The sequence below is a fragment of the Equus przewalskii genome, chromosome 7, assembly GCF_037783145.1.
Source record: "Equus przewalskii isolate Varuska chromosome 7, EquPr2, whole genome shotgun sequence".
Lineage (NCBI taxonomy): Eukaryota > Metazoa > Chordata > Mammalia > Perissodactyla > Equidae > Equus > Equus przewalskii.
In genome coordinates, this window is record NC_091837.1 from 3,782,485 (window position 1) to 3,799,437 (window position 16,953).

At 53.0% G+C, this 16,953-nt stretch overlaps 1 protein-coding gene, 2 long non-coding RNA genes and 1 pseudogene across 8 annotated transcripts in view; 2 read left to right on the forward strand and 2 right to left on the reverse strand.

Moving 5' to 3' along the window:
* The window catches only part of LOC139084648 (cationic amino acid transporter 4-like), a 27,480-nt gene extending 19,496 nt beyond the window's left edge, over nucleotides 1-7,984 (reverse strand). For 2 of the 5 annotated variants that reach the window (XM_070628294.1, XM_070628287.1), the window contains exon 1: nucleotides 7,752-7,984. In XM_070628294.1, the coding sequence (XP_070484395.1) occupies nucleotides 7,752-7,832 (81 nt within the window). In that variant the 5' untranslated portion in view covers nucleotides 7,833-7,984. Of the gene's footprint in view, nucleotides 1-4,032; nucleotides 4,068-7,751 lie in introns of those variants that run through there. The other 3 variants (XM_070628290.1, XM_070628289.1, XM_070628288.1) reach the window with 3 other exon arrangements.
* Nucleotides 5,237-16,953, forward strand: part of LOC139084652 (uncharacterized) — a 24,501-nt gene continuing 12,784 nt past the window's right edge. Inside the window, exon 1 of the long non-coding RNA XR_011542192.1 lies at nucleotides 5,237-7,438. This is a non-coding gene — a long non-coding RNA (uncharacterized lncRNA). The remainder of the gene's footprint in view (nucleotides 7,439-16,953) is intronic.
* Nucleotides 8,256-12,229, forward strand: LOC139084650 (uncharacterized). 2 transcript variants are annotated; one of them, XR_011542187.1, is made up of 3 exons: nucleotides 8,256-8,392; nucleotides 8,830-8,973; nucleotides 9,923-12,229. It is a non-coding gene; the product is annotated as an uncharacterized lncRNA (long non-coding RNA). The 2 variants fall into 2 exon arrangements; XR_011542186.1 differs by lacking the exon at nucleotides 8,256-8,392 and having other exon boundaries at nucleotides 8,693-8,973.
* Nucleotides 13,524-16,879, reverse strand: LOC103563636 (tubulin alpha-3 chain-like; annotated as a pseudogene).

The window sequence follows — 16,953 nt, forward strand, 5'->3', positions numbered from 1 at the left end:
TCTTTTTGCTTGAGGAAGATTGTTGTTGAGCTAACATATGTGCTAATATTCCTCTATTGTATGTGGGATGCCACCACAGCGTGGCTTGACGAGCAGTGCTAGGTCTGTGCCTGGAATCCAAACCTGTGAACCCTGGGTAGCCAAAGCGGAGTGCATGAATTTAACCACTACACCACTAGGCCAGCCCCCGTTTTGCTTTTTAAACTCCCAATGCACACACACCTTTTCCTATTAACGAGTATATATATTCCTTTTAGTCATTTATTTAGAAAGCCGACTGGAGAGCGCTGGTCTCTATCTGTCCACTCCCCCTCTCTAAGTTTCCACTCTGGGCTCTTTCCCAATCTGTGTCTTGCTCTTACTAACTCTCTTTTTCTCACCAGGTTGAGCACAGACCAAACACACACCTATGCCAGTTTACCAAACCCTGGTCATGCTAACTAATCTGACTGTTGGCTATGTCAACAGCTAGAGAGCACAGAAGAACCTGAACTGGTCTCTGTTCCTGCTGATGTGAACACCTGGTGGACTAAGCACAGAAGATGGATGAACGACAGGGCATGGTGTCCACGACAAGGAAGACGTCACTCTGCCTCTTCTCCTGGTGAGTCATCTGGGCCCCAGAAAGCCTATACAGGACTGTCCCTTGCCAAGATAAAGATAATTGGTGAAAAGTTCTCTCTTTGCATTTAAAGTAAACATGACAATGGACTCTTCCTTGGTGACATATCAGGACAGTATTACAATTGAATTCTGTGGTTTGAGTCCACAGGTGGCGTCTTCAAACTTCTCAAGGAAACTGTAAGTGACTCTAACACTATTCCCTTTGGACAAATATTTGCCAAATCACCAAAGGGTCTGGATGGCTTATGAGCCTCCTTTGTATAACTTGGGGTATTGCAGTGGCCCACATGGTTAAGGTGCCCAATACCACAAACAATATATGGGTGGATCCAAACTCTGGACTCATTTGGTCAGGTGACAGGACCAAGCTTTACAGCTGCCCAAATCAGGCTGCAGGCCTCCTGTACCAGCTATTCTGCATCTGTTCTTCTCTCCCAGATTGACAGGAGGGCATGGAAAATGGAGACGTTTATGTACCAACAGTACCAGTGGCAAAGGTCATGGAACACTCTGGACCCTGGAAACTACAGGCTCAGCTCTAACCTTGTCTGTAAAACACACTGGTCTTTTTATTTTATGTGACAACAAAGTATAGAAAGGGTTCCCAGCTAATTGGTCAGGACGATGTGGACTTGGATACCTGCCCCCTTCTGTCACCAGATACTCCACCCTAAATGCCAGCCACATTGGAAACTTGGGCTCCTTTGTTCATAAGATTGTGCCACATGAACGTGCCAGTTGAGAAATCATAGGGAACCTACTTGTCTATCACAACTCTTGAGTTATTTTCAGTAATAAAAATCTTATTCCCCAGCTTTGGAAATTATGAGTTAGAAAAGGCGATCTTCAATCTCTCCATGGTGATGGAGAAAATACTCCAGTCAGAGATTAACAGCCTAGCCTCTGTGGTCCCCCACAATTGACCTGCTCTGGACACACTGATGGCTCAGCAGTGAGGAGCTTGTGCAATCATTGGTGAAAAATGTTGCTTTTATTTGAACCAAATAGGGCAAGTAGTATCTAACTTCCATCTATAAAGAGAAGATTCGCATTTTCCATCAGACAAATGAAGCTCACCCATTTCATTGGACTGACTCATTCCCAGGATCGGGAACTGGTTTAATGGCGTGGAGCAGATGGGCTCCCATCCCTTCCTATCTGCTTGTTCATCCTCATTCTAATCTATGTTCTTTTCTCCCTTTGCAGATTCCTGACCACTCAGCTACTAACTCATTTTCTCTCTTCACAGTCACCAGCTCAGCATTCAATATGTGAAACCAATACCAGCTCAACACAAGGTTGACATAAGGGAAGCCATATTGTACAAAAGAAACCATATTGTAACTCGGAATGACCTTTGATTAGCCCAGAAATGCTCTGTAGATTTTATGGCCCCTTCCAGCTGCTGTAAGTTGATAACTTTGTTTTTCTGAGTTCCTTAGGAATGTGACAACCCTGGAGCAGAGAGCCTATGCTGATAGCCATCATCAATGGCAACTGAAAGATCAGGGTATGGGACATTGCTCCATTTTCTGACGCATATCCAGTAAAATAAAAGACTATGAGAAACCGAGACCAGATGCCTGCCCCACCCACAGATCAGATGAAGGCCCCACCAGAGACCCACCCCCTGTATAACTGGCCTGTAGTCTTTGTTCTGTAAGACCGTTCTTTGGGACATGAGTTGGCCATCTTCCCTCTTGCTAGCAAACTGTAATAAAAAGTCCTCTCTCTCCTACCTCTTTGCCTCCTGACTATTGGCATGCCTTGCAGGGGGCAGAGGAACCCACCACCCCACCTTGGGTGGTAAGAAAACTTCCAGGGAAGTTTCAGAGAAGGGAACAGATGGGGCTCAGGGCAGGCTGATGAGGATTATTTTAGGCTGGTTACTTTTAAAAACTGCAGATGAGAAGGAGGCTCTGAGGAGTGGAATTTGCTTGCCCTTTGATGAGAGATATTTGCATTTGTGAAGGAAGTCTCCATCTGTGGGGGGTGTCTCCCTCTCTGCACCAGGAGGAAGGGGGGATGGCCTTATCTCTGGAAACTCTTAATGGAGAAGGCAAGGACTTAAGTTGTTTACTGTCTGGTAACCTCATGTGACTGACCGCCCCCCCCCCCCCCCCCGCAACATCTTCCTTTGTCTTTAGCTGAAGATAATATTTAAGGTGGTGGTTTTTGCCATTTACTTAATCCAGTTTGATTCTTATCTAAAAGTTACAGGACCACCCAATAACCAGACCCCACCTGCACGGATACCATTTTAACAACTTTTTTTTACCTATTCTTTCCTTTGTCTTGTAAAGAGATAACTCACATGCCTATGCCTTAAATTTAGCCCTACCCTCAACCCATGTTTGCAGCAGTTCCTTCTGCCCATGGGTCCTGTCCCCATGCTATTCCACACTATTCTCTAAATAAAAGAGCACTACTGCCAGACCTTGAGAGTCCAAGAAATCTTTCTTTGGACTCCTTAGCTCACTGAGCCCACATCAAGGACACCCCAAAATGTGCCACTGTGGCATGTGATGAGGATCAACGTTGCCCCAGGGAGAAAAGCCCAAGGCATTCTGGCCCTACATGCAGATCTATATCCTCCTCTTGGAAATACAGGACCTCCTGACCTGATTCTATCCAAAGTTATAGGACCACCTGCTAACCAGACCCCACCTGCACTGATAACATTTTTTTGCATGATCTTTCCTTTGTCTTGTAAAGAAATAACTCACATACCTATGCTTTATAAATTTCAATCCATTGCAGCTCTTCACTGCCCATGGGTCCTGTCCCCATGCTATTCTCTGAATAAAGGAGCACTACTACCAGACCCTGAGAGTTCAAGAAATTTCTTTCAACTCCTTGGCTCAGTGAGCCTGCATCGGTATGCAGAGTATTTTGAGCTGAAGACAATCAAGGCTCAGAAGACTCTGGAGGAACATCTGACCTTCCTCCAAACTGCCTAAAAGAATTTAAGCTGGAAGGGCCTGTCCCAGGAGGAGCTCTTACCATGGATAATTCTAGGTGTGGGGGGCAGGAAGGCATCTAGCGAGGGCCATTTTATCAAAAGATCTCTTTCGGGTCCCATTGTCTATAGATGGAACAACACAAACATTTGTTTACCAGATATGAACTCTTTTCATCTTCCTGTAAATTGTCTTCTCCCCCTTTGAAGTCTCCGTTCTCTGTCTCCCTCTCCTTAGTCCAGAAGGATATACATACCTCATTTTGCCTGACTGTCTTGGTAAAAAACACAATATCTGCAAAGCACAATAAAATGAGGTATGCCCATGACACGTGTTGTGACTTTGTCAAATTAACATTTGTTGAGTAGAGCCCTGGCAGCATTGGATGGTGAGCCTGGGTTCAACAACAGACTGCAAAAGAATTGAAATAGAGAAGTTTGTGACTCACAGGTCCTGGAGAAGGTCCATAGCACAGCTAGAGGGGACACACCTGGAGGTGCAGGCAGAGGGCAGGGCGGAACCTGGGGCATATGCCTTTATTGGGGTCCACAGGCAGAGTGCTTTGGGGTTCCCAGGCTAGGTATGGATTGGTCAATTCAAACCAAAGGAGGTTTTGGTAAGGTTCGCAGGGGTCTTATCCAAGGAGTGCACAGGGGGAAGGCCCTGGGAGACAGGGAGAATGCCTCTCACAGGGGAAGTTGCAGGAGTCATATTAGGAACTGATATTTACTGGTGACTCAGTTACCTGGCCCCCCAACTCCACAGGACATTAACCACAACCCTGCTCAGAACAAGCCTAACATATTATGTTGAGCATACAGGAAACCACAGAGAGAGGAAGAAGAAGATGGCTGAGACACATGGTCAAAAACAGTTAAAACCGATTAAAGGCAACATGACAGTCTGACTTGACCTAACACAGACCCTGCAGTTCATTATATGCTCATTGGAAAACATCATCACGTTACATAACACACCTACCTGCAGCCATGGCAGGAAATTCAGGCCAAATAAGGGAAGAAAAGGGGTGGCAGGCCATTCCCCAGAAAACCCTGCCCGTTGCCTGTATTGCTATGAATATTCCTCCCCTTCATTATCTTGACCCCTTGTAACAGCTGCTTAATCCTCCCAGAGCTGAGAAGCTGATTTGTGAAATTTGCTCAGGCTTTTCTATTCTTTGGCCATTAAATAAAGCATGTGCTAGTGAATGCTCAGCTTCAGTCTCGTTTTAACTCTACAAGACTGAACAGGAAAGAACCCTCCAAGGAAGAGCTGGGCACTGTGGGCTCGAGTCCCACCCGTGGATTCTTCCTCGGGTCCCCTCTGATAGTGGGTTCGAGGACCAGCAGAGGGAGGCTAAATTGGTAACAGAATTGGCATCCAGTTGGGGATTCAAGTCCCACGGAAGTGAAACTGGTAACAACTTTGCCAGTGGTTATCTAGGGCATGTACTCCCGGGAGGGGCTACTGTCACTTCAAGGCCCCTGCAGGCTGCTTGTCCACACAAAATGGATGCTGAGGCAGCAATGCTATGAAGTAGGTTAGCTAAACTCCCAACAAATTCTTAGAAGAAAACATAGGAGTAAATCTTCATGACTGTGGGTCACCCAACGACTTCTTTCTTTCTTTTAGTTTTTATTTTTATTGAGGTAACATTGGTTTATAACATTGTATAGGTTTCAGGTGTACAACATTAGAATTGGACATCTGTATACACTACAACGTGCTCACCACCAGAGGTGTAGGTTCCACCCATCACCATATAATTGACCCCCTTTACCCATTTTTCCTTCTCCCAATGGTTTCTTTAACCATGACAGCAAAAGTTCAAGCAACCTAAGAAAAAAAAAATAAATTGGGCTTCATCAAAATTAAAAACCCGTGTCCTTCAAAGGATACTTCAAGAAAGTGATGCCACAGAATGGCAGAAAATATTTGAAATCATCTATCTGATAAGGGGATTATATCCAGCACAGAGAAAGAACTCTTACAACTCAACAATAAAAAGATAAGTAGCCCAATTTAAAAATGGACAAAGGATCTGAATAGACATTTCTCCAAAGGTACACAAATGTCCAATAAGCACATGGAAAGACTCTTGACATCATTAGTCATTAGGGAAATGCAAATCAAAACCACAGTGTGATGCTCCCCCAGGATGGCTACAGTCAAAAGTCACAGAAGAACAAATGCTGAAGATGATGTGCAGCGAGTGGAACCCTCACACACTGCTGGTGGGAATGCAAGATGGCGCAGCTGATTTGGAAAACCATTTGGCAGTTCCTTAAAAGGCCAAACATGAGGTTACTGTATGATCCAGAAATTCCAGCCCTAGCTACGTACCCAAGACATGAAAACATGTGTTGACACAAAAACTTGTACATGGACTTTCATAGCAGCATTACTCATAGTGGCCGAAAGGCAGAAGGAATCCAATTGTCCATCAACTCATGACAGAAAAATAAAATGTGAAATATCTATACAATGGAATAATATTTGTCTATAAGAATGAAAAAAGTAGTGATACAACATGGATGAATCTTGAGAACATCATGCTAAGTGAAAGAAGTCAGCTACAAAGACCATATATAGTATGATTTCATTGCTATGAAATGTCCAGAATAGCCAAATTCATAAAGACAGGGAGTAGATTAGTGGTGGCCACGAGATGGGGGAGAGGGGAATGGGAAGTGACTGCTATTGGGACAGAGTTTCCTTTTGGGGTGCTGGAAATGTTCTGAAATTAGATAGTGGTGATGGTTGCACAATTCTGTGGATTTACTGAAAACCACCGAAGTGCACATTTTCAGTTGGTATTATGGTATGTGAATAAAATTATCAAAATCAAAGCTAAAACACCAAACTGTTTCCAAGAACTCCAGGGGCAGGAAGGGCTGGGTGCCAGACAGAGATGGAGCCTGGTAAACAGAGGAGCAGAGTAAGAAGTGGGGAGACAGGTGCTTCTCCTAAGCTGGCCCCTTGTGTGTTATCTGATTGAGGTTGTGGAATGTGAAACAGTCACTCATGTCTAAGGGCTTTAAAATGGAGCTGAGAAGCCATGAAGGAAATGTGGTTCCTATACACATCCTCAGGGAGCAGAACATGACCTTCTGAACTGAGTAACCTGCAAGAAACCTGCAGCCCCTCACAGTGATGGGCTTTTGCCTCCCTCTGGCTAGCCTTAGTAACCAATTATTTGTAGCCAAGATTACCTTTCTGCCCCCAAACCAATTAACATTCTTAGTATGCATACTTCCTTTCTGGTACCTTTAAAAGCCTCTGACTTTTACTCCCTAGGGTACACTATTCGGGTTTGTAACTGAATCTGTGTTCCCTGAATAGCAATTCTCTGATCGCACAATAAATGCCTCTCTGCCTCTCATTTTCCTTCTTCACTTGTAGGTTAATCAGGCCAGTGGTGCGTGTCTGACTCCTGCCCAGCACTTGGGTTTCTGTTTTGACTCGAGCCACAATATCAGCAAAAGCTGCAAAGCGAATATGCTCCTGATCTTTTCGATTTGTTCTGTCTTCTAGGCTTAGCTTGAAAGCTGACTCTGTAAACGCGCCCTTTGCTCAGCGCTGCCAAGACTTGGTTAAAGTCACTGAGGAGTTTCCCGCAAAGGTACAGCTCTGCTAGCGTCTCTGGGGCGTGTCTCATACACTCCTTGCGAAATGTTTTACTGATCCCCACCTCTGAGCACTGACCTGCACGTAACTATCACGTGCAGGCCTGACCTGCACCGTAACTATCACATTCATAGACACAGAGAAACACGTGGATATGCAGGCCAGGATCGCTCCAAGCGTCCCCGCGGCCGCTCTGCTCCCGCTCCGGCTCACCGGCGTCCTGTGAGGTGAGCATGGGGGCCCCTCCTACAGATGGGGAAACTGAGGCTCGGAGAACTCGAGCCACGCGGGGAGGAGGGCTCGGGGGCCACACCGCTGGCTGACCCGAGGCTCCACTTTAAACGGAGCTCCCTTCCTCCGGCCCGTTCACCGCGCGGTAACCGAGCACCGCCGGGGCGGGCGCGGGAGGCGACAGGAAGGTGGCACGAGGGCGCCGCCGGGCCGGCCCGGGACTCGCGGAGGAGCGGAGACGGCTCCGGCGGAGGTTCGGGGAGGCCGCTAGGACGCGGGACCGTCCCGCGCGCGGCTCCCGCCACTCACCTGTGGGGTCCACAGCGTCGCACGCCTCAAGCACTGAGGCCGCCACTGGGCTTCCGGGCGCCGAGATGTTGCTATCAACATGCGCCAGGAGCCACGCCCCCTGGCCGAGCTAGAAAGGCTCCCCAAGCTTTGCGGGCTAACTCAAAAAGACCTTGCGCAGAACGATGTTGGCCGGGTGTGTGGATTCCACCTGTGAATACGCGTGCGTAGTGGGGGTAGCTGCGCCTCTTGGGCCTGAGCTCACACGCTGTATCCACGGCAAGGACTGCGTGTGTGCGATGCGAGGCCATTTATTGCGGCCATGGAGGCTTGTGCCCTAGTGGGGAGCCCGCGGAGAGCAATTACATTGATGGTCCTTTCTCCGGCCACTATTTATTGAGCGTCCACTGTATGCCAGACACTGCACTGGGTGCTGCTACCTAAGCGAGAATGACCGAAGCAGCCCAGCAGGGAAGGCCAGATCGCCAAGGAGCGGGTCTCTGAGGTCTCCACGTTTCCCCCCGCACCTAACACACCGGCCGGCACGGAGATGTCTGCGGACCGAACGGCCGAGGGGAGTCGCGCCGTCCCTGCCCTCCGGGATCGGACTGCGGGGAGACCAGGCGGCAGCGCTGCCGGGAAGGGAACCGACGGCGGGGCCGGTAGACCGCGCTCTGGACGCCCCCGGTGGGGCGGGGTCGGCGGCGCCAGGGCTGTGGCCATGGGCTGGGGGCCAGGGGCCGGGCGGGGCGCGCACCTTCCCACGGCCGCTCAGATGGTGGCGCCTGGGGGTGGAGGGGACCCTGCAGAAGCTCGCGCTGCGCCGGAAGAAGGCGCTGAACGCCCAGGAGATGGCGCCGGACTGGCTGCGCAGACGGCAGGCGGCGCCATCGACCCCGCCGTGTTCAAAGATCCGGCGTGGGCGGGGCTGCGAGCTCGATGACCCCAAACACTTTGCTTTCCTCCCCCTGCCCTTGTTGGAGTCCCGGAGGCCCAGGGCAGAGTTGGGTCTTGAGGGAGGCGACCACGCCCGCCCGCTGTCGCTGAGCCGCCTGGCCTGGGCGAGGAGGGCTCCCTGCGCACGGGTCTGTCTCTGCAGGATCCCAGTGGCCCTGCTGATGCTGCACGTGGCGCCCCTCGCCGTCCTCCAGATGCTCCGTCCGTGTGCCGAGCAGAGGCTGCCGAGCGTGCCCCAGGCCCCTGCGGCTGTGTCTGCCCCCATCGAGCCTGCCTGAGTCAAGAGGTCAGAGTTGGGCCCGGTGCTCCCCGCCCGCCCCTGTGGCCCGGGCAGCTAGGTGGCAGGGGTAGGGAGGGGGCAGCGCCGGGCACGGGGTGGCCTTGGCCCTCAGTGGACAGGCCTTTCCGTCCGTCTTGTCCCAGGGCCCGCTGGGCCATCCAAGGGCTGGCCCCTTGGGCTCCAGTTGCCAGCTTCGGCCTGGCTGCGCCCTGCAGAGAGAACCTGCGGATCGGGTGGACGCAGAGCGGGTGCCCCCGGGAGGCCGAGTAGGCTGGGCCTCATCTGGGACATTTGCTGCCCCAGCCTCTCCTCCCCTCTGCACTCCTGCCTTCGTTCCACAAACCCGGGAATAAGACTGCTTTGGTGCCTGTGCTCATAGTTTATCTGGCCTCAGGGAGCTGGGCAGGCAGAGGCCTTCCTGCCACCCCCTCACCTGTACTCCACTGGCCCCAAGTCCTGCTCTGGAGTCTGGCCAGATGAGCTTCCCTCCTCGGGTGGTGGGGTGTGGGATGGGAGTGAGCGTGGCAGCCCCTGGCTGCCTTGGACACTCAGGGTGCAGAGGCCGGAGTGGCAGAGCACTGGGTTCAGGTGTGAGGGGCCTCCTCACTCTCGAGGGCCATGACTGGGGCATGAACAGGTGCTGGTGACAAGGTGTCATGGTGCAGCTCCAACTGCCTCCTCCCCATGTGTCCCTTCTGCTCCCAGGTGCTATCAGAAACCCTCTGACTTGCAGCCGAACCCCCTGGCTGGCTGCTTGGCCAGAAGCATGGGGCTCTCTCAGACACCCGGAGAAGGGCTGACCTGTGGGTGGAGGACAGGCTGGGCCACTGTGGGTGGGAGAGCCAGGGCCCTGGGTCCCCACGTCCCCTGTCCTGTGCGGCCCTGGGTACTCGAGTGCAGGCCTCCTCACTGACCCATGCTCTGTCTGCTCTCTCTGTGTCTCTCTGACCTCCAGGGCCTCTTTCTGCCAAGAACTGGAGCCTCTGCAGGCCCCTCCTTTTCCTGGGCCCCGGGCCTGCAGCCTCTGCGGTTCTGCTCCACTGCCCCACTGCCCTGCACTTGCCTCTCTCCTGGGCCCCTGGGTCCCTCCAGTTCTCTTGCTGCCCATTCTCTCCTTTTACAGGTTGTGTTTATTGGTTTATCTCTGGGGGTTGGTGCCCTCTCTTGTTTCCATGGAAACTGCCGTGGTCCCCAGAAAACCAGAGCAGCTTCGAGCAGCAAGGGCAGGACCCTGTGGGTCATCCCTGCCATCAGCTTAGAGACCAAGGACAGGATTTCAGGGCTCGCTTTATTAGAGACAACCTGCAGTCCTTCTGGAACAGGATCAACACCCGCACCCCCTGGAGGCTAACTCAGCTGGGTGAGACTCGGCTCTGTAGAGGTGTCCCCAGCCCAGAGGAGGACAGCTGACCGAGGGGCAGGGAAGGGGCAGCATGGTGTGCTGTGCAGAGCAAAGCCCTGGGTGTGAGAAACACCTCGACCTCTGAGATGTTGTTGGCCATTTGGGTGGGCAGCCTGAGCACAAACCGTGACTCTTCTTTTCTGCCTGGTTCCTGAGCTGAGAGTACGTTCCAGGTGTTTCCAGGGATGTGTGAGGGAGGGCTGAGATCCCACCTGTGCTCTGGCTTCACCCTCCTTCCCGCCCCTCCCCATGTCACCCACCTGGAACTTCCAGGTGCCATCTGGAGCTCGGGCCAGGGAGGAGTGGGGCAGGGCCAGGGGGCAGGTCAGGGGAGGGGTGGGTGGACTAGCGGCTGAGCTGAGGAATTGATGGGTGAGTTTCCAGAAGGAAGGAGAAACTGGGAACAGAGCCCTCCTCCCCGGAGGGGTGCTGGCACTCACTCACTGAGGACTCTGGGTGCCAGGCCAGCTCTAGCACTGGGGGCACAGTGGGACTGTGAGGTGGACATGCTCTTGGTCCAGGGAGGGAGATGGCTAGACAAACCGACAGTAACAGATGGGAGGAGGCCAGTGCAGCTGGCCTTGCTGGAGCAGTAAGGGTTGAGCAGGCTGGGGGGCCCTGGGTGCCAGCTGCAGTGTCCTTGCCCTGCAGCCCTGCAGGTGGGAGGTGGGGAGGTGGCTGTGAGAGGAAGGGCAGGCGGGGAGGCAGTGCAGAGCATGGATCCAGTGGATCCAGGCCATTGGTGGCAGTGGGGCCTGAGCTGGGGGTGCGGGAAGAGGGAGAGAGTGGAGAGTCAGGAGGGGTGCCATGGGAATGGCGCTGGGAGCACTGGCATAGAGGGGTTGGGAGGTCAGAGGGGGCTCTGAGAGAGGTAGGGAGGAAACCCCGATCAGGGGCACAAGAGTGGAGCGCTGGGCTCCACAGGGTCATTTTCTCCTCAAGTGCTCAGGCCTTGGGTCCTGCTGGACTGGGTGGCCAGTGGCCAGGATACCAGGACACAGGGGCCCTGGGGAGATGCCTGGTCGGGTAGAGGGCAGCCTGGGGAGGGGTTTGATGGGGAGGAGGGGGAAGGGAGTATCAGATGAGGGGCCATGCCAGGAATGCACTGTGGCCAAGAGGCCGAGGCCAGCAGACAAGACAGATCTCTGAGGCCCCTGTCGCAGCGTCTATGCACAGAGACCTTCCAGCTGTCTCATTGATGGCAGGATCTGAGGTGGAGAAAATAAAGAGTTGTCAGAGTGGCCCAACTGTGGGGACTGTGGTGGCCTAGGAGGACAAGGGGTTTGGGGCTGTAGGCACTCACTGGCCTTAGGTTTCCCACAGAATCAGGGTGTGCACCTGCTCCAGGCCGTGGGCTGGAGCCCACTGAGGAGCTTGACTCTGTCTGGGTTCCTGATCCCTGGCCATCGAGGTGGCCCGTGGGGAATGTCACCGACTAGCTCACTCATTTCTGCATTTTCCCGCAGAAGAGGGGGAAGCAGAAGACCCCGGAAGCACCGAGGGGGAATGCTTGTCATGGGGGGACGTGGGTCACTGAGGAAAGAAATTCAGTGGAGTGCTCCCTGTTGAAGTTCAGGAAACTACGTCTTAAAAGATGTCCCTCCAGGACGTGGGGGATGAACGTGGTGCGCGGAAGCCATGGGCTTCTCATGCAGCTTCGCTGTGCGATGCGGGAGCCACAGGCCCCAGGCTGGTATGGTGAGAGGCACTGGGCATGTGGGCACCCGCCATGTGCCTGGGTGCAGAGGGCTGGGCGCAGAGGGAACATCACACCTCACGCGTGATTCTTATACTGATCCCATGTTGAAGTGATAATATGTTGGATATTTGGGGTTAATTAAAACAGATTATTTAAATTAATTTCCTGTTTCTTGTTACTCTTTGATGTGGCTACTAAAAAATTTAAAATTACGCATGAGCCCTCCTGTGCTGCTGGCGGCCAGGGCCGGACTGCGTGCGCTCCCCAGGGCAGGAGTCAACAGGCCGAGCTTCCCTTCCCCAAAATTGACCTCCAGAACTTTCCCCATGGCTCCTGGCATGGCCTCTGTCCTAGGAGGGCCTCCTGCACTCAGCCAAGGACTCCTCTTGGAGGTGCCGTCTGTCCAAGAGACAGGCCAGGCTCAGCCTCAGGACTCAGGGCTGCCATAGGGTCCCCACTGAAAGGACCGTGACAGAAATGTACTTGACGTAAATGTTGCTCATGAGAACACAAACACAGCAGGTGCGCGGTGACTGTGCAGCTTGCCCTGGTTCCTGATGACAGTGTCCCTTCTCTGCTCAGAGAGAAACAAAGGCAGCAGTGCTCTCGGTGGAGGCCAGGCAGTGGCAGAACGTGGCAGCCGGGAAGGATCCGGCCAGAGGATGTCCTGCCAGCCCATTGCTGCCAGGCTGCTGGTGGCGGGGATGGGGAAGAGCCCCCCTGGGAGGGGCCCCTGAGAGGGGCAGAGATGCCTCCCACCGCCCTGCTGTGGGCTCCCCAGCCCCTCGCAGGGGCTCTGTGTGCCTTCCTCCAGTTGGTAACAAAGCTTTGTGAAAACCTGAGGGTCCGTTCATGATGTTCTCTATCGCCTTCTGAAGATGTTAAGGCACAAAGATTTAGAATTCGTTCCGTGTGCTGGTCCTGGTTATGATACAGCTGAACTAACCAAGTGACTGAGACCAGTGACCTCACCCTCCGCGACCTCAGGTTCGGGTCTGAGACAAAATACCCATGTTACTGGGTCTTTTATAAACACATCAGCACGTTTTGCTTAAAGTGAAACTTATAATGCTTTTACTGAGACTGCAGACAGTGAGGACAAGGATGAATTGCGTTGTCACCTACAGCTTCTAACCTGTGGGTCGTAGATGCTGTGGAGAATCCAATAAAACTCTTTTCCCCCCCAAAAGGTCCTGACCTTACATATTTGACTGACAGTTTCAGGGATTTTTGTGGATACCCCTCCTTCCACAGACCTCAGGTTTTAAAGTTCTAGTTCTAAGCTTTTATGCTTTAGTCCACATGTCCCATCAATGGAGGAGCCTGAGAAATGCAAATTCAATTGAAAAGTGTAACTCAGTTTTCCTAGAATTTAGTAAATCTTTGTTCTTTGAAACCTTGCATTGGAAACACTATTTTGCCCCGGGTCGTGTCATGTGGCAGTGGCTCCTCACAGAAGTGGGTGGCGGTGTGCCCACTCCAGCTGCGCAGCCCTGTGCAGCCCGGACCAGCCTTCCATGTGGCCCATCCAGCTCTGGGGTCCCACCCGCTCCTTTGCACAGACAAGTGTGTCCCAGCCGAGCACCACGACAGACAGAGGTTGAACACAGCCACTTTAATAGGGAAGCATGTCCTGTAATGCTACAGTGGGGGGAGGACACAGGGAGGGCTGCCAGCCGCGCTCCCACTCAGTGCTCTTCCCCTGCTTTGGCCTCAGCTTCCATGGAGTCCATACCCACCTCTTTGTAGTCTTTCTCCAGAGCTGCCAGGTCCTCCCGGGCCTCAGAGAGCTCTCCTTCCTCCATGCCTTCCCCACGTCCCAGTGCACAAAGGCTCACTGTGCATACATGAGACTGAACTTAGGGTCCAGGCGGGCCCAGGCCTTGGTGATGGTGGCAGAGTTGCTCCACATGCACATGGCCTGCTGCACCGTGGCCAGGTCTCCCCTGGGACGACGGTGAGGGGCTGGTAGTTGATGCCCACCTGCCAGAGAAGGGGAAGAAAGTGCTCTGTGAAGCTTCTGTCAAACCCAGAAATGGTGGCGGCATCATGGGAACAGAAGACATAGGTCCCCTCTGGCGACCCGGGAGAAGACTCGGTTCACCCTGCAGTCCCTGAGCCTTCTTGGTACCAGGCAAGGAGCCAGGAGAGCAGGGTGCTGGTCCCCAGACAAGGAAAACAGGGACAGAGGAGCCCTGGAGTCAGCCACCCTGACTGGGTCCCAAGCTGCCTGAAGGGCTGTGTCCCAGCAACTGAGACATGTGACAGGAGCCCAGGTGACAGGACTGTCTTCTTTCTGAAAAGTACACTGCCCCGGATTCTTCATACGCTATTATCTCCACAGGCGTCAACAGGATGGCGATTATTTTCCGTGGCTGAAACCTCTTCCACCCCGACAGACTTAGAGCACACAACTGTGGCTATATCACGAGGGAAGATTGTTTCCCACCAACTGCTTTCCCACCAACGAGCCAGCCTGTGCAGAGCAGGGGCACAGGACACTGTCAGAGGTCCTAGGACTGCTGCTCCCACTGCACCAGGAGGTGGCCTATGTGTGTGCCAAGTAGGAGGAAGGAGGTGACATTCCAGAGCTGGGACAAAGGGGAGGCATTCCAAGTTTCAGACCAAGGGATAATGTGACCAGAGGTTTTGGCAGCAGCACACGGGGTCAGCTGGGGCCCGGGTCAGCAAACACTGTCTGGAGAGGGCGAGACACTACATGGTCTAGGCTGGGTGGGCCCCGCGGTCTCTGTTGCAGCCCCTCAGTTCTGTCTTTGCAGCAAAAGCAGCCACAGCAATCCTCCCATGAGCAGCTCTGCTGTGTCCACAGAAAACGCGTTTACAGAACCAGGTGTCTGGGCCACCCACCACGCTGACCCTGAACCAGAGGAGGCCCAGAGGAGGAAGGCCCAGTGCAGAACCCCTGCAGCGGGCCCAGCAGAAGCAGGGAGGGTCTGAGCAGGCATGAAAAGGCTCAGGGAGGCACAGTCCTGAGGGAGAGGATCCCCAGGGTTTGGTGACTGAGGGTGGACAAAGCTGGAAAGCGACGGCAGGGTTTCCATCCCATGTCCAACGGAAGGGGGAAACTGTGGTCTGAGGCAAACTCGGGCCAGAATTTCTAGGCTTACCAAGACGGAAATAAAGATGTTGCCATTTTCCTCACAGAAAGATCCATGATAATTTTTCTTTAAATCCAAGACTGCAGAGAACATTTAAGTTGGATGTAGTTTCTACACAGTTATGGAATGAAGTAAGATTTAGGGACAGTAGTCGGTTCATAGTAATTCCCCCATTTCAGATATCTGCACGAATTACCAAAATGGCAGGAAAATGCCTCCATTTCTCAGTCCAACCTACATTTCCCACACTAATTCTACCACCCAAAAAAGGAACAAAAGTCCTCTAAAATTTTTCTATTCTGTTAACTAAGAATACTCTCCCCACAGATCTCTAGTGTGACGACTCAGGAGGGAAGTTAAAGATGCCCCTGAATAGACGATCACGCTGGGTCCCTAAGTAACGGCCAAGAGCCGAGCTGCAAGGAACAGGGGATTCTCTGAAAGGGGACGCATTCCATGGCAGGGTCTGCTGCTTGCTAACGGGTCGGCCCACTCCCCATCACCCACTCCTACCTTAGCTCCAATTGGGCCTCAATCTACAAACTGGATGGTGCGCTTGGTCTTAATGGTGGTGATGGCCATGTTGACGCCTTTTGGGACCACGTCCCCCCCTGTAAAACATGCGGCAGGTCATATGTACTTGCCATGGTGAGTGTCACACTTGACCCTCTGGTTGGCTGGCTTGAAGCAGGCATTGGTGATCTTGGCCACGGACAGCTGCTCATAGTAGACCCTCTCAGCTGAGATGACCGGGGTGCAGGTGGCCAGGGGAAGTGATGAGGGGGTACAGGAGCAGCTTGGTCTGGAATTCTGTCAAGTGCCTGTTCAGGGCCCTGTCAAATTACAAGGAAGCTGTGATGGAGGACCCGATCTGCCTGATCAGATGACTGAGGCTGGTGTACAGCAGCAGCTTGATATCCAGGTTGTGATGACATACGTTGTAGATGACCTCGTTGTCCACCATGAAGGCACAATCAACATCTTCCAGGGTCGTGCAGGTGGCCAGCATGGAGTTGGAGGGCTCCACCACGGCCATGGAAACCCAGGGGGCTGGGTAAATGGCAAGTCTGAGCTTGGACCTCTTGCCATAGTCCACCGAGAGGTGCTGTGTGAGCAGAGATGCAAACCCAGAGCCGGGACTGCCCACGGAGCTGTGGAAGATGAGGAAGCCCTGCAGCCCCGCACAGACCCACCTAGAGAAAGCAGAGAACAGGGCCAACGTGGGCAGAAGACACAGCGCAACCTCCAACCAGCCCCGGTCACTTCTCTTCCTCTGCAAGATCACGAGATTCACACCCTCCACAGTGAACATGCATGGCACTTAGAGGCAAAGCAGACAGACGGTAAAGATGTATGCATGCACCACAGCCACACTGGAGGGTAAGACTGTAGACTCGTGATTAAGACCTCCATTTTGCCAAAATATCCTCCTCGTCACCATCTAAGGCCTACACTCCTGTCCAGGACAGCGTCCAGAGGAGGCCTTCTTGGCACTCTCACCAGTTTGTAGACCCAGTCCAGGACCAGGTCGATGATCTCCTTGCTGATGGGGCAATGGCCTCAGGGGTAATTATTGGCTGTGTCTTCCTTCCCAGTGATCAGCTGCTCCGGGTGGAAGAGCTGCCTGTGGGTCCCTGTGCACACTTCATGTACAAAGAGGACACAGGTGTCGTGAGTCTTTAAGGCCTGTTGTTAACTCACCAGGGTGAACAGATCGGGACCGTCCCCTTCTACCAAGCACATGTTGTTCCTTGTAGGTCAGCAGC